Below are 24,275 nucleotides of genomic sequence, written 5' to 3'. Positions count from 1 at the left end.
TATCCAAATGTTTGAAAAAGATCTGCATAGTTAAACCGTCCGCAAAAGAATTGACATTTTCACTCAATATTTTGTAAAAATGAAAAACAAAATGACGCAACTCACGTTTAAAAATCCTTAAACATTTTTTTTTATATAAACATAATATTTATAAGCATAACTTAAATTTGGGCATTTTTTAGCCCAAGAAAATGTTGTGAAGCCTTTATGTTTTTTGTTTCGTGAGCAGTTTTTCTTTTTATTCTTTATGTTTGTATTAACCAGTATGTGGTGAATTGTATAAGTTGTAATTGCTGATGTTTAGAATTCGAGTAATATTTTTTTTGTTTAAAATTCCAGTAATATTTTTAGTAGTAGTGTTTTTATAAGCATATTCCAATAAATATTTTTGCCATTAAGCATAACCTAAGCATATATTGAGCCTGAGAAAGTAGTTTTTAAAGCATCCTGAAACCTCATTTTGGAATTTCAATTGCTTATAAAGAAAAACGTCTGCTCTCGTTATGTGTTGAAATTCTTAGAAGTTTCTACTCTAAATTTCCATATTCTCTAATAATGTTTGCATCGTCTTTGCAGAAAAAAATAAATAAAACACTATTTGAGCGCATTGGAGTTTATCTAACTCGCGAATGTTTATGCGTAGGAATTTTTTCGCACATGGCATTATCTTCCTTTGTTCGCAAAAACACAATCCAAAAAATTCTTAACTTTTTTTTCCTCGTGAGCACATTTACAAAGGAAAGCTTGCTCTCACAGTAGAGATGATCATATAAGTTTAAGTTTGCCTGGTTTATTATCTGATGCTATAGGGAGAGCCTCCTAAATATTCATAACAAAATGTTTCTCTAATGTAAAGTACTGAAATCAATGCTACTACAGTTTGTACAATTTTTAAAACACTGTTTATTTTAAAAATTGTACATACATACACAAAAAAACGTCCTCTCGGTCCTCCAGTCACTTTCTTTTAAGTATTATATGGTTTCGGGTTCTGACTAAAATTAGTAGGTAACTAAAGTCTATCGTCTTTCGGTATCCCCCCCTCCCCACCTATCGACTGACTCTTTCTTCCCTTCGACAACTGTAGCGTATAGCATTACTGTACTTTGTCTTCGTTCCACCTTAAACCGATCTGCGGTTAGTAAAAGGATCCAAATGGTCTGACAACACTATATTTATAGTTTGTTGTGAAGTGAAGACTCGAACTTGAAACCTTGTGATTATAAGCACTACCCTATATCAATTACTCAAGTACCACTACTCTCAATTAACTTCCTACACTCCAATTTCTTCGAAAATATATAGATGCGTATATCAGTCATGATAGCTTGTCTATTATAATTTTATAGATGCGTATAGCAGTCATGCTAGCTTGTCTATTATAAGTTTGGTTACCTCTATATCCACATTACAAGATGCTACGAGAATAACTGATAGAATGATAACCAGCTTCATGTTTGCACACAACCACCATCTGATGTAAAAATCTTACACGTTTGTCCATTTTCTTGAACTGATTGTTTGATCAGGAAGCTGTGTTTCAGAAATAAAAATCAATTGCTTTCTTCAAATTATTTGCTTATCACTTCAGCATGATCAATTTTTCTTGCATTTTACCTTTTCTGTGCAGACCATTATTTAATTAAGGTATACATAGGTGGTAGACTTTTTAAATTTTAAGACAAGTATGTATTAGTTTAATAAAGCTGGTCAAACTACACAAAAGGACAAAAATTCGTCTTCATATGTAATTGTTTTTAATTAGTTGATGACAGAAAGACATAGCACGCTCAGAGTAAAAGAACGTTTGATTTCTCTGCGATTAACTATGATTGAGAAGCTACTTTTTAATGATTCCAATACACTTTTTGTAAGGTTAAATATTTATCTTAAAAAAAGCTCTGAGAAAAGATCCATAATAAAACACGCGGTCCTGGTAATTTACCTCGTAGTGGCCTAATATTAATAATCCGAATATTTACCCAGGATATAACCACTTTAATACTTTTATCAACGTCGGTCCTGTGTTCTGAATGTATATATTGGGTATAGACCGGCTTTGCTTATTCAATTTCTCTCACATGGGATAGGTTGATCCGTAGCTCTGGTGAAACCGCTTGCTAAACGTGCCGACGCTGTTGACCGAACCACAGACCTTGTGATCGCAAAGCGAACTCCATTAATACTAGGCCAAGCGCATATTAATAAATCATCCAAATTTGGGGTGGTGTTAAATCATTACGCAATGTCCGAGATAAACCAAAGTCTTTCTTTTCTAACTGTTGTCAGGTCTACACAGTTTTCCAAAGTGTTTTTCATTTAACCAAATTCGCTGCACGATGAAGAACTTTTTAACAAACTCATGGAATATTCTTGTTGCCATGGTATTGAATCGACAATTTAATTTTTAATTTTTTTTTGTATATTAATATTTAACAACTAGCAATCAATCGAAATTTTTGGATATTTTAATTAATCAATTTTATTTTATGTACTTAAATCTAAAAACTATTTGATGTTAAAGCAGTGAGATATTGGAATAAAATTTGTTTTTATCCAAGCTCATATGGTTAGATTATATTAACAAATTAACATTACTTTTATAAAGACTTTGGAAGAAACATACACAAAGAATTATCTTTTAATTGACTTATCAAAATGCCGGTACACTCAAAGCAGGTTGATTTTCGAAGCATCTCAAAGGTACTTAAGGAGGATGAAACTTTAAACAAAGATATTAAGGTCAGTGTGAACCCGACTACGATGGTAGTCAAAGTGGAGTATTTGAACAATGCTAAAGAAGAGAATGAACTTGAAACAGATGGTGAGAATTTTGAATAAACTAGTCGGTTGCTTGCGTGGATAAATCCATGGATTTGCTCGCCCTTTTTATATCGCATTGCGTACGTCTAGCTATTTGCGCTGCCATTTTGCGGGACAGATATTTACGGGCTTTAAAATTTAGAGTAGTCGTTAGGCGGTGGAAAAATCCACGGGTACGCCCCGACCCATTGAATTTACCCGTCACAAAAAAAGGGGGGGGGGTCCGCGAGAAAGACAAAATACGGCAATTATTAAAGAGACTAGTCATCAGCCCGTGGAAAAATTCACGGGTGTTGGCCAGTCCTTTAAATCTAACCGTCGCAACAAAGTGGATGAAAATATATCGCATTTGATATTGGTGTTCCCGTAGCACGTCTTTCTAAGACAGACAAAGTACGGGCATTATTAAAGAGATATCCGACAGACATTTCAGTGGTTTTTTAAGGATGCTGTGGTTTGAACCATTCCAGGTGTGAATAAACACAATAAATAAAGAGCGGGAATTCAGTTGCTCTAGGCTAAGGAGAATCTAAAATATGACATTTTTGGACAAGGAATTGATCAAAGAACTGATCAAAGAACTTGAAATATACTTCTCTCTGAACAGCAGTAATTATTTAATGTCACACGACCCCTTTCTTAATCGCCACGTTTGAATAAGTATTAAAAATAGATGTCTCTAAACAGGGGCGTGAAAATTTACTGGCTACAATTTCAAGTTTAACCGTGGAAATATTTTTGAGGAGGCTTTGTTGTTTGGGCAAGTAATTAGGCGAGTAATTCTGTTCGAGTAATAATGCTTGCAGTCTAGGGGACTAGGCTACATGCATTGTGACTATAATAATTAGGGTAAAGATAAAATTTATTTTTATGGAAACTCTAACAACAAAAGTATCTCAAATGACAACATTTTTTAAAGCAAAGTCATCACTTTCTTTTAGTTCAGTCTACAACTATCTATATGGATTTTCAAAAAGATATTGCTAAACACTAGTCGTTAGCCCGTGGAAAATCCACGGGTTTGCCCGTCCTTTTTATACCGCATTGCGTTCTTCTCGCTATTGCGCAGCAAAGCTACCATTTTGCGTGACAGACAGACAGACGTATACGGGCATTGTAATATAGACCAGAATTCTTAAATTTAATATTACTGTTATGAATATTTACCTAGGTTATTTTTTTCAGGTTCTCTTGATACTGCTATCAATGAGGGTCCTGCGAGGGACTCGTTAAAGCTCCTATTTGAGCTACGAAATCCATGCAGGCACAACAACCGCTCAAATAGAAAGCCGCCTAAGATACTTATTCTTTTCTCATGCCGAACGCTAAACAAAAAGGACCAATCCATATTTCTTGAAGGTTATGACAAAGAGCTATTAGAGTATAAAATTTTTGAGCCTGACAAAAATTAAGGCAAAATGTAAAATAAATTTAAAATAGAAAACTAATTAAGATGACAAAGTTGTCTTGTAGCTGCAATGTCTTTTTTCAGAAATCGTAACAACATCAAGATCAGTACGAAAGAAGAAGAAAGTGAATGAAGTTGATGATTATGGACTGAAAAAAGTATTTAATAAATTTAGGGAAGATTCAAATGCTACCATTACTGCAGCAGAATTTATGGAGGTAAAACAAAATATCTACTTTGTTCGGCGCAAACTTAACTTCTGCTAGTTTTTACGGTGTAAGATATATTAAAAAAAAATGTGCAAAAATTAGGAGCGAAAAGGCGCGAAGGAAGAACTTTTCTTAAAATCACCACTGACTTCTATACTAAGCCGTCTTTTCTTATTCTTCTAGAACTATTAGCATTACAAGAAGTGCGAAATATAACTTTACTATAACTTTAAGTCCGTTGCGTGAAATTCTCGAGTATTAGCGCGTATAAATAAATAAGGCTAATTTGTGAAGAATATGAGACGCAACAGCTATTGTATTGACATATGGATAAAAATTTTGCCCTTTTAATTTCAAGATTATACCAATCAGCGTGATGATTTCGAGAAAAGTTCTTTTTTCGCTTTTTTTTCGCACCTAATTTTTTGACGCTTTTTTAGATTTCAGTATAATGTGCAACAATCAGCAGAATTTAGAATAATCTGTTTCCATACCTGAAAGTATTTAGCACATCAATAAACATACATGTGTAATTAACCGAACAGATACAAATGTAGAGGTCTAATTAATACACCTCTTCACGGTTTAACCTGTTCACTCATTTTCTGTAAATCATCAATAACACAAGCCTTGACATTTTTTGATATATTTTTGTTTTTATCAAATTTTTTTCCCTCTCACTCAAAATTGCCTCTGGATGGCAAATTATGAAGTCACAATGACCATCCAATACAAAAGACGAAAAAACAAAGACAAAGATCCTTAAACAACATCTTTCCAGCATTCTCCTCAAAATTGAAATCACGTAAAATGTAGCAAGTCATTGCTACTTCTTCGAGAAAATTCACTTGATTTTTAATAATTGCATTTGAACAAGTGACTACAGGGACAACAGTTGTTCGCTCATTTTCCGTATTAAAAAAAGGAAGCAAATAGAGTGACCATGGGCATTATTAATATTTTTCGTTTTCTGAAGAAATAATTAGTCTCCCGGTTTGGAAATTTAGTATGTTGTTGTCAGTAACCCAACGTAAAACACATGAGAAGGAATTGTAACTTTTCTTTTCAAAATTTTTCACAAAAAAGTTATTTCACTTTTCATGGTCAGAGTGTTCTTAATTCCTAACAGATTACTTTTTTTAATTCTTAATAAGTAACAAAAAAAAGATTTATTCAAACAATGGTCAACTGAAACTGTGAACTCGTGTATTACTTGTTCACAATACAGCTCCATACGCTTATGCTAGTGTGTTGGAGCTGTACGAAGTTTGTTTATCTACGTTATCCTCACCTAGAGAAATAGAATTATTAATGACAGGGCGCAATAATCAAAATAAAATAAATATAAAATCACTTTTAATTTCTGCTTTTTGTGCCAGGTGTTGGATGAAATGGGATATAAAATCAGCAGAAGCGAATGTGTGGAGTTGAAAAGATATGCGGATATCGATGGTGACGGCAGATTGGATTTAAAAGAATTTCTTAATATGATTATTTATGTATTCTTAAAGATTGAAGATACAGAGGTAATACCTTTTATCAGTAAAATAAATTCGTCAAAAATATTTTTCACGTAAAATTTACCCAACTAAGCCCGACTGAAATTTTTTTACCAACAATATCACTTTTCACCGACTTAATGGCGAATTAAAGGAAACAAAAAAAATGTAACAGAATTTGGAAACTTCCACTTTTTTAAAAATATCAAGTAAAAATAAATAACGGAAGATATCTTATTTTTGGAACATTTTCGTTCTTCTTGAATGAACAAAAGAAAAGAAAAAAGAAAATAGAAAAGAGTAAATCAAAATCAGATTTGGTGAAAAAGCCTATTAAAGAGTTATGGAGGAGGTGGGATGTCATGTTGGAAGAACGCTGGACCAAATAGGGTTATGGAGATATAAGAGTTACAATATTCTGCTGATGTCAGCAAAGTTCGACCAATTTACAAAAATGTTGGTTTAAACTTTACTACGGGGAGCCACCCACCCACTATCGTGTTCATATTTTCTCTTTAAAAAAATATTTACGTCAACACCTAATCTATAATTTTTCTTTAACGCTGTCTAATCATGTGACACAGAATATGACGTTTTTATAACAAGCGTTCTTATATATTCTTGGAACAAAATAGAGGTTGAAGTGGGTAAAGGGGGGGGGGGGGTGAAAAGAGGGGTAAAAGAGAAGACCATGAATGTTTTCCATTGCAGCTTGTCTTTTATACTACCATGACTACAGTATTTGTATCACATGTCATTTTTCAATTTGATTACGTTTTACTCTCCCCCGGTTAAAAATCTGAAAACAAACAATCAGCCGGATGTAACCTGCAATTGTTTTATCTTGTTCTTCTTAAGTCAAAATATTTAAATTCTTCTTTTAAGAATTACTGAAAATCTGTTGTATTTAAAATTTGAGAGAGAACTCCTTTTAAAAAGCAGTTTCTGGTTTTGGTCTTTGCTGCTGTTTTTTTTTCTGGTGATTTTCTCTGATATTATGAGATGACCCACCTCTCCATTCCTCCCTTCAGAGTCATCTCCGCCAATCAAACGTTTTATTTACATTCAACCTTTCCATAGAGCAGAGTGAGTATAAGCAGATGGTGATTACAATATTATCGCTTGCCTATTCACTTGGACGATTAAAGTCAATAGAATTAACAGCGGTCTGTAACTCACATCAGTAAAACTGGGTGTTTGTTTTTATGAGAAGTCGTGCACGAGAAGTCGTAGTTGTTAAAAATTGCTAGATCACCAGCTTTAAGGCAAATAATATCTTAATAAGTAATTGTTGGTGACTTGACTGACTTTATCTAACATATCTTGCGTGCTCTATGAAAATTGTGTTAGAAATACAGTTAGCTAGCCAAGTTCAACAAGTCTAAAATATATTTCATCAGACAGTTTGGTTTGAAAGCAGTGCTTCTATCGAATAAATTATGGATGTTCAATTATGTCATTTTGTTATAGTTAGATGTACATATAACATCTAAGATAATTTAATGTTGTTGTTGTTAATCTCAGTGCTCACAAAAATTTTTACTGTCATCAAATTTTGTGTGAATTACTAAAGTTAAACATCGGTAACCTGTTCTTTGATGTGCAAATACTGTATTAGTTTTAGCCTAAAACTAAATTGATTTTCTTATATATTTTTTTCTAAGGAAGAGGTGGTGAAGGCGTTCAAGTTCTTCGATTACATGGATACTGACTTCATACCCTCTGTTGAGATGCGCCGCGTGTTAACAAATCTTGGAGATAAGTTAACGAACGCTGAAATCGATGCATTTATACAAAAGGGTGATTTGGATCGGGATGGAAACATCAATTATGCAGAGTTTGCATCTAAAATGAACAAACAAAGTGTGCAATATGAAAGCATAAATAAATTACGTATTTGATCTTACTGGTCACGTGTTTCCTGTAAATATAGCATGCACAACGTGCCTTTTTTTAAAAAAACACGTGACATAGCCTCTTGTGCATGTGTTTGTAATTATATAAGCAAATAACTGCTTGGAAACGGGGCTGCTACAGGGATAACAAGATAGCCTGAAATAATCTGTATGTACTTATATCCCCAGAAATGCCTCCTTTTCGTGTAAGCTCCCCGTCCCTGTAAGCAGCTCCACGATACTCATAATATGATCTACGTGCGGTAGAATGGTATATTTACCACCAACCTTGTTTTTGGACCTTTTTGTTCCCACCGGTTTATCTTTTAGTATCTTACCAATCTCGTTTTTAGAAATGTTTTTAGAAATGTTTGCATTGGCTCTTTATATCTGTTTATAGCCACAGCGCCGGGGTGAGACACAAAACCTAAAAGTGAGGTGAGGATACTAGTAAAGACCACTGTTACAAGTTAGAACTTCGTGTGCATGGACTTGTTAAAAGCAAATTTTTGATTGTAATCTATTTTTTAGTTGATTTGATTACAAAAAATACTAGGTGTCATTCTTTTCCATATTTGGGTGTGGCCCTTGGTGACTTCATCAATTTTCTGGTCAGTAAAATATCAAAGATGGAGTTTTTTATTTTTTTGTTTCTTGATTGATAGATAATGTAAAAATCAGTAAAAAATGTCAAAAACCATATTTATAAAAAAAAACTGTTAAAAGATACTAAACGTTTTTATTTATAAAATTCAGGGGGTAAAATAACGTTAGAAACTTTACAAATAATAGTCAGTTTGTTTAATAAATATTAATTTACAAATAATAAGTTATCTCTACCTTAAGTTAGAGATAAGCTATTTGTTTATTTGTCAGTAGTGGTACTTTCAAAAAGTTAAAATGCCCATTTAAACTAACATTGGTCGTTTTAAAGTAATGTTATATACTTTCTTATTATTTAAGCTATTTCACCCCCTGTTAAATATAAAACTCTTTATCTCGAAGTCAGTTTGTTTATTAAATATTAACTAGTCGTTAGCCCGTGGAAAATCCACGGGTTCGCCCTTCCTTTTTATACCGCATTGCGTGCTTCTCGCTATTGCGCAGCCAAGCTACCATTTTGCGTGACAGACAGACAGACGTATACGGGCATTATAATATAGATTATAACGTGAAATGTAACATACGTTTTTATATAAGAAACCGGTTTACTAGACCACTAAAATATTTAAGAAACCTGTGAAGGGACAGAGTAGTTTAAATTGCTACAATAATTGTTTGCAATATTTTTGTACAATTATTTGTAGGAACAAATAGGTTTAGCCATTTTTAGAATGGTGACGAATAAGTCACTTTTTGGGTAAAAAAATGACCGTAATGACTGTTTATTGGGCAAAAATATTACGAAGTTTTTCTGCAGTTTCTGGCTTTTTTTGTGTCACACTAGTTGGTGGCCCGTGGGTAAATCAAAGAGTTCGGCCATCCTCTATTTACCGCATTTCGTGTGTCTCGATAACTTCGACACTGAAGATTCAGAGTTAAAAGTGATGACTTATTACCGTTTGCGTTCTTGGAAAATTTGTGGAACTGATTGTTTTAGTGTGTGTTTTTATAAATTTGGCTACCTGAAGAATTTTATTTTAAGGTCTTGTACCACCAACGACCAATATATAGCTAATAATTGTTTATTTTAGGGTTTTTGGTTTTATAGCTACTCACACTTAGCTGGTTAGCAAACTGTTGTTTGGTTATAGATAAAGCTCACAGAAATGTCAGATGGCTTTTTAATATACGCACTTGACACGGATAGCGGCTATTTTGGAAAATATGTCAGAATTAACTAAATTCTGGTACTACGCCATTCTTATTTAAGCTCTTAGGGCCCGTCCTAAGTCGTCCACAAGTCCTGCAATACGTACACATGCCTCTAAAGGCTATAGTATGGCCTCTTACCGCTTTGTGAGGTGCCTACATGTAAATCACTTGATTCCACGCTCTCAGGCAGGTCTTTTCCTTCCAGTTCTAATGAAAAACGAAGTCTCAAGGCGTTTGCCCCAGTCTACAAGCCGGCAACTGAATGCACATGCCTCCAAAGGCTATAATATTGCCTCTTACCGCTATATGAGGGTTCTACAAGCACACAGGTAGCAATGCTTTCTTCTTCTTTTAGTCCCAATAGGACACAGCATCTCGAATTTTTTCCTTCGATTCCAGGCCTCTGCAAGCCTAGACCAGGCCTAAGTCAGGCCTCTGCAAACCCTAATGGAAACTGAGCGTGCATGCCTTCAAAGGCTGAAATATGGACTGTTATCGCCTTGGGGAGCCCTACAGGTACATCACGTCGCCCCACGCTCTCAGACAGGTGGCGACGCATCTTTACCCTCCAGTATAATGGAGCACGACCTCCCAAGTCGTTTACCTCGGTCCCACAGATACATTAACTAGACCAATTTTTTCGCAATTTGTGGAATATAATTTTTCTCAGACTGTAACACTAAAAGAGCGTAGTTCAGTTTACCTGCAGTGGTAATCTGATGTGCAACACTGGGTTTCTTGGATAAACAAAATGCGTCAGATTAATTTTCATCCCTCTGATAGAACCACAAACTCTCACCAATTTCACTATAATAATCCTTTGTCGAGCGAGTAAAATTTCTATCTTTCAAGATTGAAAAGTTTAAAAAGTATCTATTTTCAAAATTACATCCATTTTAAGAGCCAAAACCAGTCAGTTACATAAAGTATTTCTGTTTATTTACACCAGAAGCTATCATTTCTTTACAACACTGACTGCTCTACATAAATAAAGGTAATTGCTGACAAAAAAGTGTTGGTACAAGACCACAAGTCTTGATGTCCGTTCCCACAAGTAGTAACTATTTCCAATCCGAACCCCTATACTGCGTTAATTGTTGGTGACGCCAGTGTGACTACTTTCTCCGATATATCGGTACTTTGTTGTACTTGCTGACGTGAATTAGTCCGTATTCAAAACGCTTCTTAGTAGGCTTACGTATATAGAAGTTGCAATTTTCGCAACTTCTCGGCTGTAGGTTATTAGCGGGTTAATGGTTTTGCCAACTTTGAAAAACGGCCAAAAAACTTCCTTTTTTGGCAACAATTTTAGTTACGTTAAAGCAAGAGGCCGCATGTGAACTTGGTGGCAAGCTCTCGTTTTTTGATCAAATTAAAAGTCACCGTAAAATTTACTTAAGAAACTCTCATAAACGAAGCTCCATTATTTGGCATTTTCTTATTCGATAAGCTCTCGTTTTCGATACAAATTTGAGGTCCCGTGAAGGAATTTTGCTCCCTTATTCAAATTCTAGAGTGTAAAAAGGCCTTTACATGGTTTCGAATTTCGATTTCAATAAGTTTTCAAAACAGAAGGGTGAGGCGCTAGAAACAGTTGACAAAAAATGGCGACTGCATCGGTAATCAAGAAACGATAGATATAATATTCCCACTGCCACCGCAGAACTTCAAAACAAAATAGACTCGATTGTTATTTGCATGCCGCTCTCTAATTCGGCATTTACTCCCCAAATATCGAATTAGAGAGACTTCCGACTAATTGATAAGCTCTCTAATTCCCCCTTGAATATGAATTAGAAAGCGTCAACTGTAGTTAGATAGCCACAAACATAAATCTGTTTGACTATATTAGATATATAGCCTTTTTATCTTTATAGCCAAACATAACCAACACGGAGCTAACCAAAATTGAAAGATTGGCGATAATAACACAAACAAAAAAATAAAATGTGATTAGAAAGAAATTCCACAATAAACTTAACAAAAAAATACAATGCATATTGGTAGCCAAAATGTTAACAATTGTTCAAGATTTATTCATAGCTACAAACCTTATGAAATATTCCCTTGGAATGTAAAAACGTAGCCATAAAAACAGTTATTTCAAAAATACAACGTATTAAGTGAATACAATATTTAAAATTAAAGTAAAGTATCCAATAGTGCTCTCTTCCCCTACTAATAATTTTTGGAAATTTTTCAAGCCTTTGAAGTTTGTCCACAAAAAATAGCAAATTGATGTAAAGAACGCAAGAATATTATGTTATGTTTTAACCATTCAAGACTTTGTTTTCAATGATTTTCAAACTTTTTAATGTTTCGAGTTTAGAAGATGCCAACCCCGTACTATTTCAGTCCGTGTTATTGAAGACAGGAGAGTAGCTGGTTTCTGGATGAAGAGATTTATGCGTGTATAAAAAACGATGTTCCTTTTCCCAGCAAAAACGGATAAAAACGGGACTGCAAACTTTTCCCAAAACCAGTACTTAATGACTAATTTAGAAAATTTTAGGTTTGTGTTTGTTATAAAAGTGATAATTCAAATAAATATCTTTGGTCCATCTATAAATATTTGTACGTGTAAAGCGTACAAATATTTATACAACTAGTCGATAAAGTCCGTGCAAAAATCCACTTAGGCAGGATAAAAATGAAAAAAAGCGTCATTTCAATTTTGATGACGTCAGCAACCCATCCACACACAAAAAAAATTAGAACCTTGTTTTCACGTTGCCTCTATTGCGTAGAGCTTAAAATGTTGATCAAGAAAATGCATATGATCATGCGCTTTTGATGAGCGGTTATTGATTTAAGGGTTAAGGGTTTAAAAATTATGCTGACGTCAGCAAAGACCCGCGAAAACACACAAAATTATTTATATGAACAGCATGCTGTATCTGTTCGTATTTTTTCGATGTGTGTATAAGTTTTTTAATGTTGGAGAATTATCAAACTGATAAAGTTTCTTAAAAGTTAAATAAAATGAGCCTAAGGTTTCTTATAAAAACACGTAAAGTTACAAATAAATGTCTATGTGCAGCTATCAGGTAAAGCGTATACACATTTAACATTAGAGGCTAATGTCTTTGCCCTCAACTCGCGTTATGGAAGCATTTAGTATCAATTTATAAATGACTGCGTTTATATTTTAAATTCATACGACACAATCTTTCTACATACTTCATTTAAGTCGTGTGTCGAAGCACACACCAACCTTATAAGCATCGTTTTATGTTACACACAATCTTTTTGATCAGTTTCCAAACAAGAATCAGCACAAAGCCCATAACAGGCGTACTAAAAAACTCCATAACATTTAGGACGGTTGATATTAAAATAATGTTTTTTTGATTTTTATAGCTGTACATGTATAAAAACGCACGAAATTGGTTTACTCCAACAAGAAAACAAAGGCTGACTAAAGATGTTGTTTCCATCCAGTTGATGAATTTCGATTTATATGGTTTCACACGCAAATGAACTACCAGTAGTAAAAGCATGATTGGAAGGATGACCCACAATCGTTGCATTGGATCGATGAAAAATGTTGTAAACACAGCAATAACGAGTCTCTGGTACAATCTCCATGTATCCCAAAATAAACAAGATTCACCATGCTTGTATTGACGAAAGGGCTCTTGAAACATATTGCAAATATATTCATTTAAAATTTTGTCGCTTGTTACGTCTTGACGTCGACAAAATTTTCCCCAAAACCAATATCCAATAGACAGCGGTGGCATAAATATGCAGCAAAAGAATTCCCCGACAGTGATTTTGTGATTTTGTGATTTTGAAGAAGTCGAACACTTACACATAATGTTAGTGGGAATGGTAAAATCCATAAAACGAAATATACAATGTTTACCTTTTACCAAAGGGTATAACATGTAATTTCTCCATTTACGTGAAGAATGTATTCTCCGTTCACCTTTCTGCAATTAATAAATTGCAAAGAAAATTTGGCCCAGATTGTGTAACCAAGAGTGACAACATGTAAACAGCAGATGCATGCACGAAGTAGAAATCTGCGGTATCTCCAGTAATATATCCTGTTTCCTTGCATAACGCGAGACAATCCTGCAATCAATAAAAATATAAATGCTGAAAGAAGCATACAATAAACAAACAAAAATTCTTTGATAATCATTCTTTCGACAACCGTCATTTCCTTTTTCGGACAGTATTTAAGTAACTTTTTCGGTATATTAAGGTTGAATAAATCGAATGCCAGTGTATTTAGAACATTTGATCTTTCATCAGTTTGTACATCTACTTTAACATGAATTAATTATTTAATCTGATAAAAGGCAACTAACACTTTCAATATGCCAGGTATTCTGCTGTTTTCTTTATAGTATTTGTGATTCGATGACATCACTTCGTCCATTGGCGGTTAGCCGTGTATGACAACAAAACCATCATCGTCAATCAAGGTATATTCTTGACGATTAATAGAACCATCTCTGGTATTGTTCAATAATTTGAATTCACTTTTCTCCTCTTGTCTTGAACGATTTTTTAACTTAAAAACTTTTTTTAAAGCTAGCACAAAAAAGTATTTTGCAAAGAAACTTATCTCTTTTAAGTACGCTAGTAGCATCGCATATGTCAATCCAAAGATTAGAAATATTATCCAAAACGGTTCCTGGTCGGTGCATGAAGTTGAAGAAACACAACGATTATCAAAATAGTTGACTTGATAGCCTGTTTTACATATTCCACAGAGTTTCCCAGTTCTGTGTCTAGCGCAACTTTTGATAGATGTGCATTTTCTGTCCTCTTGGGAACAGCAGTACTGTTCTGGGCAAGGGATAAACTTAGAATGGTTTTGACTTACATACCCCCAAAATCGGTCTTCACTTTTAACATGGCCATCGCAGTTCCCACCGGGAGGGCACGGAAAGCACTGGATTCGTTTGTTAGAGTGTTTAATTATAGTGTCAGGCACAATTTGGACGTTTTGACTCGAAGTTTGAAGTCTATATGTGTTTTTAGGACAGAGTTTACAAAATAAATTATATTCGTTGTGTTGGAAAATACTTCTAGTTTTTTCCTTGTAGTTTGAATAAAACGCATTATGTTCATCGGGCATGTGTAGTTCAAAGACATATTAGTTTGTCTTGGAAGGATAAGGTAAATGGATGGAACACTATCTTTGACGCCAGATAATGTTACGTTGACATTTTGCATTTCCACATTGTTCGCATATGGTGAGTAAACATTTATCGTGACTTTGTTCATTTTTAACCAAAGTGTCGGGTTTTTGGTGTCATCACTATAAAATAGATCGGTTGCGGTACCGCGAGCAACATTTCTATTTATATTCGCGTTATCTATTTTAACACTACTGGTTCTACACCCCATACCCCCAATGGTTATTGCGATGTTCCTTTCAATTGTTGATGAACGTGCATGAAGTTCTGAGTACGAAGTCACAATACCACCTCCTGTGATTGCCTTGTTAAATTTAATATTTGTGTTTTCTAAATACAATAAGGCGCGGAATATTTGAACACCTCCTCCTTCATATCTTGCGGTATTGTTAATTACATTTGTGTTTAGTAAAGACACTTTGCTCCTGTCAATTTGAATACCTCCTCCTCTATATCTTGCGGTATTGTTAGTTAAATTTGTGTTAGTAATTTTTACACTTGAGGAACGGAAAATGCGTATAGCACCCCCATACGCACCACTGTTGTTGCAGAAGTTCGATTCACTAATCAAGACTTTGCTTAGTGCCATGCACAATGTTCCGCCATAACCATCTAAATTTTCGTTATTGATAAAGTCTGACGACACAATTTTTCCAATTGCGTTGTGAGTGTAGAATGCTGAACCTTGACCAAGAAAATCATTTGAGACTTTTGTTCCATTAAAGGTACAATTTTTTATATTGAATTCACCGTCCGAAATTGATAAAATACGGTAGCGGCTTTTTATTCTACTGAACATGGAATTTGCGATTAATGTTCTACCTTGTTTGGCATGGAAAGAACAGTTGCTTTTGTTACCCGAAATTATCGTATCCCTTACTGTTATATCTGTGTTATAGGTTTTAATGTATCCACGACCATAAAGTTGACACTGTACAAATGTTACAGAAGTTACGTTGATAAAATGGAGAACAAAATGTGTTTTTAGAAATGCTAAGTTTCTAAATATCATATCGATATTTCCCGTCATGCTATGATAAGATAAATGTTCTATTCCTTCTCAAATAAACGTAACGTTATCAAACATCATGTTGGAAGTTATTTTTCCCGTCAAATCTGCACTGAAAATGCACGAAATGTGAATAAATAAAGTGTTTTTCACAGTAACATTAAGAGTAGATTTTGTACTGCTTCTAATCAAAAGAAAAGAAGAAACATTTTGAAAAATGCAGTCATAAATATATATTGAGATATTTCTTTCTATCGCAAAGATATTCAGAAAACTCGAATTAGTAGAAAACTGCATATCGCAAAATTCTATTCCATGTAGTGATAAATAGGTCTCATTCAACATTGGTATATGAAATATGTCAAAATCAACAGTCTTGTCTCTCTTAATAAGCGGTTTAAAATTGCTGCACGTCTTCTTTTTTATGCGAAGTGGTTTATGCAGATATATAGTTTCGGTAACGAAATAAACCATGCGGTTTGTTGCACCTCCGTCAAGTATGATTGTATCAATTGTACGTCTTTTGTTTGTTGTATAATGAATCGTCCTGCATGGATTTGATTCATGCCCACATGACGGATTATCAATGCCATTGTTAGAAACATGAATTTCCGTGCATAAAACGCCTAAAAAAATAATTATAAGTAAAATATGTTGTTGGTAGCTATTCGATTATTTGTTTTAAAATAGCTTTCTCACCAATCGTAGAGATTTCCAGGATGGCTAGCACTAGATGCATGACAATCCTAAAGAAAATATGTACAGTTGTTCTTAAATTACAAAAAAATACAGTTAATTGATTTCAATCGACTTTTACATTTGAAACTGCCTTGATGAGATATAGACACAGGTCTGCAAAGTTGATGGTATCCTGGTTAGCGCTAAAAACAAGCTGACGTGAGAATTTATCAGCTGTGTTTTTTATATGTAGAAAGGGTGGTTTACAGTAAGCGCTTTTGTCGCAATAGCGCAAACTGCACTCGCTTATTTTGCGAGCGCGCCACAATGAAATTAATGAAGTGTAACGCACAAGAAGATTTTAAACAAACAAATACAAAATTTAGCATTGCTGACCTAGCATTGCTAAATATCCAACCTCAAACAATAGCCAGAAAGGAGGTATTAAAAAGAAAAAGAGATAAAAATAATCTTTATAAAAATACTAAGTTAAAATTTATAAATCTAAATTTCAGTTTTCACTATTTTTTATTTTCTCAGAAGTTGCCACTCCATCAGTAGACTTTTATATATAATTTTACTTGTACTTTACTCGTAGTGCGGTTCCTTCTTCAAAAAGCCCAATTTTGACACAATTTTCCTACTTTAATTGACTAATTTAACTCAAGAACAAAAAGTATTTGGATGCTCACTTCAGGCTTATTTGACAGAAAAAGACCTAAACTTTTTTTTTGGCGTCCAGTTTTTTTACTTATTCGATTAAGCGAAAGCGAGCTTCACGGCTCATTTACTAGAATTGCCCCCCCCCCCCTCTAACCCCCCGGGCCTGTTGACTTTAGTTTAACGTAAGAACGGATTGCAAGCATTAGATGTGTAGCAAATGCATGGGACGCATGCTAAGTAGGTGTGCCGTGACACAAGACTCTGTTTGGGTGAATTTGCGCTGCTTTGGTGGCCCGTAACATGACCAACAATCTCGGACTTGGCAAAATTTGCGGAGATATTTTTTGAATGAATTATTGATTTTGTAGGGCCGAAACTTCGCAACAAAGCGCTTTTAGACTCCGACTTTCTTTTCAATGGGCAGTGTTTCGGTATTACTACCAGTTTGTTGAAATTGCTTGTGACTTAGATGGGCGGGCCTGTAAAACGCCCGTGACTATCCCGTATATATGCAGGATCCGCACCACAAGGGTTAACAACATAATCTCAAAGGATTGATTGGAGAAAAAAAGTTTGATGTTGATGGGAGGTTTTAATTTTATTTCATTTTGCTTTTATGGACATGTGAACAAACATTATACAGAAGTTGTTTTTTTCATTTTGATTGGCCAAAAAGTGAAAGAATGATATTTTTGAAGGTAGTAATCATTGTTGTTGCAATTTTGTAAAAACGAGAAGTTAAGTCATAACAACAAAACAGCACTTGCGTAATATATGTTTACTCTCTTCAATATTTCTTCTATCGTTTGTTGACATTTTGATTGTCATGCATGCCGTTATTGATGTTAAACATGAAAACAATTTACAAATAAATAATTCAGTCAATAAGTTGACAAATGTAAATGACAAAAGGTGTGCGCAAATGCGTCAAACTTTTCATCAAACTCCATCAAACTAGCGAGTTTGATGAAAATTTTGATGCATTTGAGTTGAACCATCAAACACGATTTTTTTGAAAAAATGAGAAAAGAAGAAAAAAATTGAGTTTGATGAAGTTTGATCGCGATCAAACTTTTCATCAAACAAAATGTGTTCATCAAACCGAGTTTTGCTGTTTGATGGCTGTTTGATGCATTTGAGTCGAACTTCATCAAACAGTCATTTTTAATAACCGCGATGAGTGCAAGAAACTCAGGGCTTTCTTATGGTAAATAAAGTTGTAAATTTAACCCTTTACCTGGCCTGGGGGTCCGAAAACGGACCCCCAAAAACAAATCAATAAATTAAGAGAACCGTTCAACGGATTAACTTCAAATTAGTGAACAGTCTTAAAGTAGCACGGAACTAATATCTTGCCACTCTGATTGGTTTAGAGTAACATAAACAATGAATTTGTACCTTCAAACTTTGCCAAGTGACAAAACACAACAAATACAAAATGGCCGACAAAGCAAGTGGTAGTAGTACAGGAAAAGGCAATGATAACGCCAATAAACATAAGCAATTAAGCTTGCAAGAGGTTCTGGATGCAGTACTCGACTCTTCACATGAAACTAGTGATGATGACTGCCTTGGAGAGAGTTCTCTTGATGAGAGTAGTGATAATGAGGATGATGTTACCATTCAATTTATCCCACATGATCCCTGTTTCAGAGATAGCTGGCTTCTGTTGGATGTAAGTGATCAATTCTTTATCTTTATTTACACCAAACAGAAGAAATGAGATACTTAAATTCAATATTTTTGTTTTTAGCCTGAGCTTTGTCGCATGAACGAAAAAGATAACGACGATGTTGATGATGATGATACTGACGGAAATGATCAGGTGCAAGATAATGTGAGCGATTTGGTGGACAATGAGAATGGAAATTATGTAATGAGTGATAATGAATCAACTGTATGTTCTGGAGAGAGTGACTCTGAGGAAAGTTTTGCTGATCAAAATATAAATGTTGCATCAAGGGCTCGTGGACGTGGTGGACGAAGTGGACCAGGTCGTCACGGACGTGGAAGACAGCGAGGTAGAGGACGTGGACGACAGTGAGGTAGAGGACATGGCCGTGGACGTGTGGGTGGACAGGGAAACGGAAGAGGCGGCGCAAGAAAAAAAGCTAATGGAAAAGAAAAGCCTGATGGTAATCCAGATTGGAAAAATATTGAGGAAGGTCATCAGTATGTGAATCCTAATGCGGACATTGAATTTCTTGAATTTACGGGGCCAAGTCGAGAGGCAACACTACCGGAAACTCCACTGCAATTTTTTCAATTATTTTTCACAGATAACATTTTTGAACAGCTTTCCAATCAGACAAATTTATATTATGATTATTTGAAAGCAAATTCAAACAAACCTTTGCCACCCTTTGAACAAACAACAGTCACAGAGATTATGGCGTTTTTTGGTATGGTCGTTGCAATGGGACTAGCGAGACTTCCATGTTATGATGATTACTGGGCAAGGGGAATTATGCGCATGCCATGGTTTGCATCAATAATGTTTCGAAAAAGGTTCAGAGATATCTTGAGGTATTTTCATCTTGTAGATAATAGAAAAAATGTTGAGAAAGGACACCCTAATTACTCAAAACTGTTCAAACTTGGTGGGTTGGAGGAAAAATTAAGTAAAATGTTTTCAGACATGTATCATCCTGGGCAAAATCTTAGCATAGACGAACAAATGATTGGTATGAAAAGCCGCTGTGGGCTTTATTCAATACATGCCCAAAAACCAAAGAAATTTGGTGTCAAGGTTTGGGCATGTTGCGAAGCGGAATCCTCGTACTGTCTGAAGTTTCAGATTTACACCGGAGCGTCAGACACTGGAGCTAAGCATGGTTTGTCACACCGAGTTGTATTTGATCTCATGGAAAACTACCTCGATCGGAATTATCATTTGTTCATTGATAATTTTTACACAAGCCTAAACCTGATCAAAAGCCTCAAGGATAGGCAAACATATGCCTGCAGAACTATCAGAACGAACCGAGGTGAATTCCCGAAACGATTCAAGGAAGGAAAACTTGATATCGGCAAATCAATGTATATTCAGATTGATACTATTGTTGCAGTTCACTGGAAAGATAAGAGGGATGTTTTTGTTATGTCCTCTATTCATGGGAATCAAGAAGTCACCATTCAACGACATAAAGGAGATGTTGAAAAGCCTTCCATGATTCAGTCATACGATCAAAGCATGGGAGGCGTTGATAAATGTGATCAACGTATATCATACTACGGCCTGAACCGAAAATCCTGGAAGTGGTAGAAAAAAGTCTTTTTTAGACTCTTGGATATGTCTATCATTAACAGCATGTTGCTTTTTTTCAAGAAGTATCCTGAATTTGAGAAGAAAAAAAATCCACACAAAAAATTCAGAGAAATGCTTATTCATCAACTTCTACAGCCTTACCTTGATGAGAAGGCCGAGAACTTTGTTCAAAGAGCAGGCCGCCCAAGTTTAGAGCCAGCTCAAAGAGCAAAATTTGATGTTCTGGATGCTACCAGATTGACAGGAAAGCACTACCCTTCCAAAAGAAATCCAAGAAGAATGTGTTGTATGTGTGCGTATAAAATCAATCCGGAGACTGGAAAGCGCAGTAACAAACGCACGGTGAATTATTGCGAGAAGTGTGGAAATATGTGTGTGAGAACTGTTTCAAAGACTTTCACAGCAAAAGTAGTATTTGAAACCGTATCAATTGCCCCATAGTAGTTTTTGATTTCATTTTTATTGTTGATAATTGATGCTTCACACCAGGTTATACATATATTATAAAAAATTTTCTTAGAAATTTCATATTTTTCGATGTTTACATTTTTTCAATTATTTCAATAAGTACATGAGGAATTTTAAAAAAAAATTTTTTTGTTCAATTACTAAGATGTTCTGCTACAAGTATTATGAGATTTAGGTCTTTAGACAAGTGCAATAAGTTTTGAAAGCACTTCAAACTTGAAATTTTTGAAAAATTTTGTCCTTTTGAGAATTTTTGGTTGCTATGCAACCACATCTCAGTTGCTTTGGTGACATATTTTGAATTTTAGTTTTATATGTTTGCAATCTGTGGTCTATAAGCTTTCAGAAAATATATAGTTTATGGGGGTCTACTCCTACTTAGGAAATGTTATTGCAAATTTTCACGGTTTATGTGTGATTGACCTAAAAAAACCCAAAAAAATTGGTACTCTAATCTTCTCATTAATACTGTTTTAATTAAAGTGTGTTTACTTTTATAGTTAACTCTTTGATCCTATTTAATTATTTTTTTCCGCTTGCTTAAGTGCCATCAAAAAGATCTTTTCAAGCGTGCATATTCTGAATACTATAGTACATATTTTGTACTACGCCTACGTAACAATTCGTTAATAATAAGAAGACAAGATCGTAACGAAACGATCCAGTTTCATCAGTATTACAATTGTAATCTCATACAGGCACGATTTGTTCTAAAAATAGAAACGTGCAAGTCACTAGACTAACGTAGACAAACTAGTCGGTGGCCCATGGAAAAATCCACGAGTTAGCGCGGTATTCTTATACCGTATTGAGTGCGTCTCGCTACTTGCGGTACTATTTTTCGTGACAGACAGACGTGTACGGGTATTATAATATAGACTACTCGTTAGCCCGTGAGTAAATCCACAGGCTAACGACTAGTTACCCGTCGCAACAAAGTGGATGAAAACATATCGCATTTGATATTCGTGTTTCTGTAGCATGATTTTTTAACTCAGTGGGGGTCTGCACAAAGACAGACCGACGACGACTATTATTAAAGAGATCTAGACCCTGCAGAATCACTGTAGATAAGTGCAAATGAACCAACAATAGAAAAATAGAAACTTTGTGGGTGATTTCTAAAATACATTAAAGATAACATGCAATGATATATAACAATGACGGCCTTAGAATGCTTATGTCAACAGCAGGGATCACTCAAGCAAACAATGCAAGGATAGTCACGTGATCGGATGGCGACAGGCAAAAAACTAAAAAATGCCGTCATGATCTTTGCAAGCGACGAGGTTGTTGTGGTTGATGTTCTTGTGGTAACACGTATTGTCTTGTAAAGAAATTTGTGAACATCTGCTTCTTCGCTTAGCTCCTATATAATCGCATAAAGGAAATACAAGAATTTCTTTTACAAGGATTTTGCAGAGCAGATTTTTGTCTTGTAGCGCAGACTCTTGTGGCTCAGTGCCCACCACCTTGTACCGATCCATTTTTTTTACCTTTTTTACCCAACCACCCATTTTTTACCGCCTTTTTTTCTGCCTTTTCTCGATTTTAGCTTTTCGTTTATTTTAGAGCATTAAGAAGACAAATTTCATACTGCTTAACTTTTTACAATAGGAATTATGATATAACTAAACAGTAGCCCATAAAAAATTGCTAGGGTCATCACAACCAGTAGATATTTCCTGCATCAATGTTTGGAGCATCCTTGTCCGCTTACATGAAGTAATGGATTGTGTCTGTATAATTATTCGAAGAGTTTATATTTATATTGGAGAAGTATGACAGAAATGTCATTAACTCGGGGAAGTACACGGAAAATTCACAAACATTTGGGTGTCTCCGCAGTGTGGATAGAAATATATGGCATTGGTTATGTATTATTACTTGAATATTTTATGCTTGGTTTTGGATGATTTAGTTTTGGCCGACAGGCAGACAAGGACTTTTATTATAGAGGAAAGAAGAATTTGTACAATATTTAGTCAGCCAATTATAACTAAATTTTGTTTAGAGCGATACGTAATGGTATCAATTGACCCCTCATAACGCGCCTATAAGATTTTCTCCCCCCTCCTGCTCTCGCTCCTAAAGATACGTGACGGTTGTATAATTTCTGATGATTAACATTTTTAAGATTGAAAGATTTTCTTTTTGCAAAAGCATACCTTTTAGTACCAAGGAAAAAATAATGTTCTAAAATAATTATCTCTTAATTCTCGACTCTCGTTTTTATAATCTATGAAGGAATTTTTGCTGACTACGTTCTTAATATGTTTTTAATTTTAAGCAGAATCTAAGGCTCAACTTTCTTAAATGAAACAGCTGTACACTTAGATAGATAGATAGATGTGCATATTTTACATGGCTAGCCTCACAATTATCGAGGGATATACCCTGTCTATTATTTCCAGGAGGGGCCATGGCTTAGATGGAGAGTCCTAGAGTATTTAATGCTCATTTTGAGCTACGCAGACCCAATTAGTAGGGCCCACGCTCTACTAGACAACTCCCGGCAACATCCAACGGCCCACACAGTGTGCCATCTCCCCAATTTCCCTCACATGGCTTGGGTTAACCCGGGGCTATGGTAACATTCACTCGCCCATGTTGAATCGCCGTCAAGAGGAATCGAACCCCGGTCTCCCGCACAGAGTACAAAAGCTATAACCACTAATCTACGGCGCCACAACTACTATTTACTTACTACTATTTGCGTCCTGTGTAGCATGCCGTTACTGTCAGCTGTGAAAATAAACTTGGAATTCAGAAGTGAAGAGGTTGCCGAATTATGTTCTATTACAATAACCAAAAACCAAAGATTATCTAAATCCGCGCCAACTCTCTTTTAATGGAAACCCGAAAAACCTCTGTCAATTCACTTCTAATAGAAACCACCCTTCCTAACACTTTTTATTTAACAAATGTAGCATAATAACTCCCATGAGAAATGCCGAATTGTAAAATGCTATGTTTTTTAAAAATACAGCAGGATAAAAAAATATAAAAGATGCGAGTGGACGCATAAAAATATTTTTTCATCCGATGTTTTTATTTGACATTTTCCAGGTATGTGACTTGTCTATTTTGTTATTTATTATATAAACAAGCATGTTTATTGCTTGTTGTTAAAATCACCACCCCATTACCAACATGAAAGCTGTTAAGATAAGAACGTTACTTTCTTGTTCAAATGGTTGTTGCTTTAATAGGTTACTCTCATTTTAAACCAGTTTCTGCTGAACAAGGGGGAAGGGATTGTTGGATTTCACCACACACTCACTTCTATTTGTTACAACTTTTAAAATACTGCTCCAACAGCGCTAACACTTAGTGAAGTTTACCAGTCATTTCTGGTTTTCGGTAACCAGTTCGTCTTAAAAA

The 24,275-nt window shown here is 34.9% G+C and overlaps 3 protein-coding genes across 3 annotated transcripts; all 3 read left to right on the top strand.

Moving 5' to 3' along the window:
• The first annotated feature begins 2,511 nt into the window (after positions 1-2,511).
• On the top strand, positions 2,512-8,581 carry LOC130629242 (uncharacterized). The gene is made up of 4 exons (XM_057442380.1): positions 2,512-2,824; positions 4,316-4,449; positions 5,820-5,966; positions 7,604-8,581. The coding sequence occupies exons 1-4, from the start codon at positions 2,659-2,661 to the stop codon at positions 7,838-7,840; spliced, it is 684 nt and encodes a 227-aa protein (XP_057298363.1). The 5' UTR covers positions 2,512-2,658; the 3' UTR covers positions 7,841-8,581.
• A 9,727-nt stretch (positions 8,582-18,308) lies between these two features.
• Positions 18,309-19,199, top strand: LOC130629240 (uncharacterized). Its single transcript, XM_057442377.1, has 2 exons — positions 18,309-18,830; positions 18,909-19,199. The coding sequence occupies exons 1-2, from the start codon at positions 18,594-18,596 to the stop codon at positions 19,197-19,199; spliced, it is 528 nt and encodes a 175-aa protein (XP_057298360.1). The 5' UTR covers positions 18,309-18,593.
• A 10-nt stretch (positions 19,200-19,209) lies between these two features.
• On the top strand, positions 19,210-20,420 carry LOC130629212 (piggyBac transposable element-derived protein 4-like). The gene is made up of 2 exons (XM_057442349.1): positions 19,210-19,327; positions 19,435-20,420. The coding sequence occupies exons 1-2, from the start codon at positions 19,210-19,212 to the stop codon at positions 20,418-20,420; spliced, it is 1,104 nt and encodes a 367-aa protein (XP_057298332.1).
• The last annotated feature ends 3,855 nt before the right edge of the window (positions 20,421-24,275 follow it).

This window comes from Hydractinia symbiolongicarpus, chromosome 15, assembly GCF_029227915.1.
Source record: "Hydractinia symbiolongicarpus strain clone_291-10 chromosome 15, HSymV2.1, whole genome shotgun sequence".
NCBI classification, from domain to species: Eukaryota; Metazoa; Cnidaria; class Hydrozoa; order Anthoathecata; family Hydractiniidae; genus Hydractinia; species Hydractinia symbiolongicarpus.
This window is presented reverse-complemented; position numbering and strand designations above follow the sequence as displayed.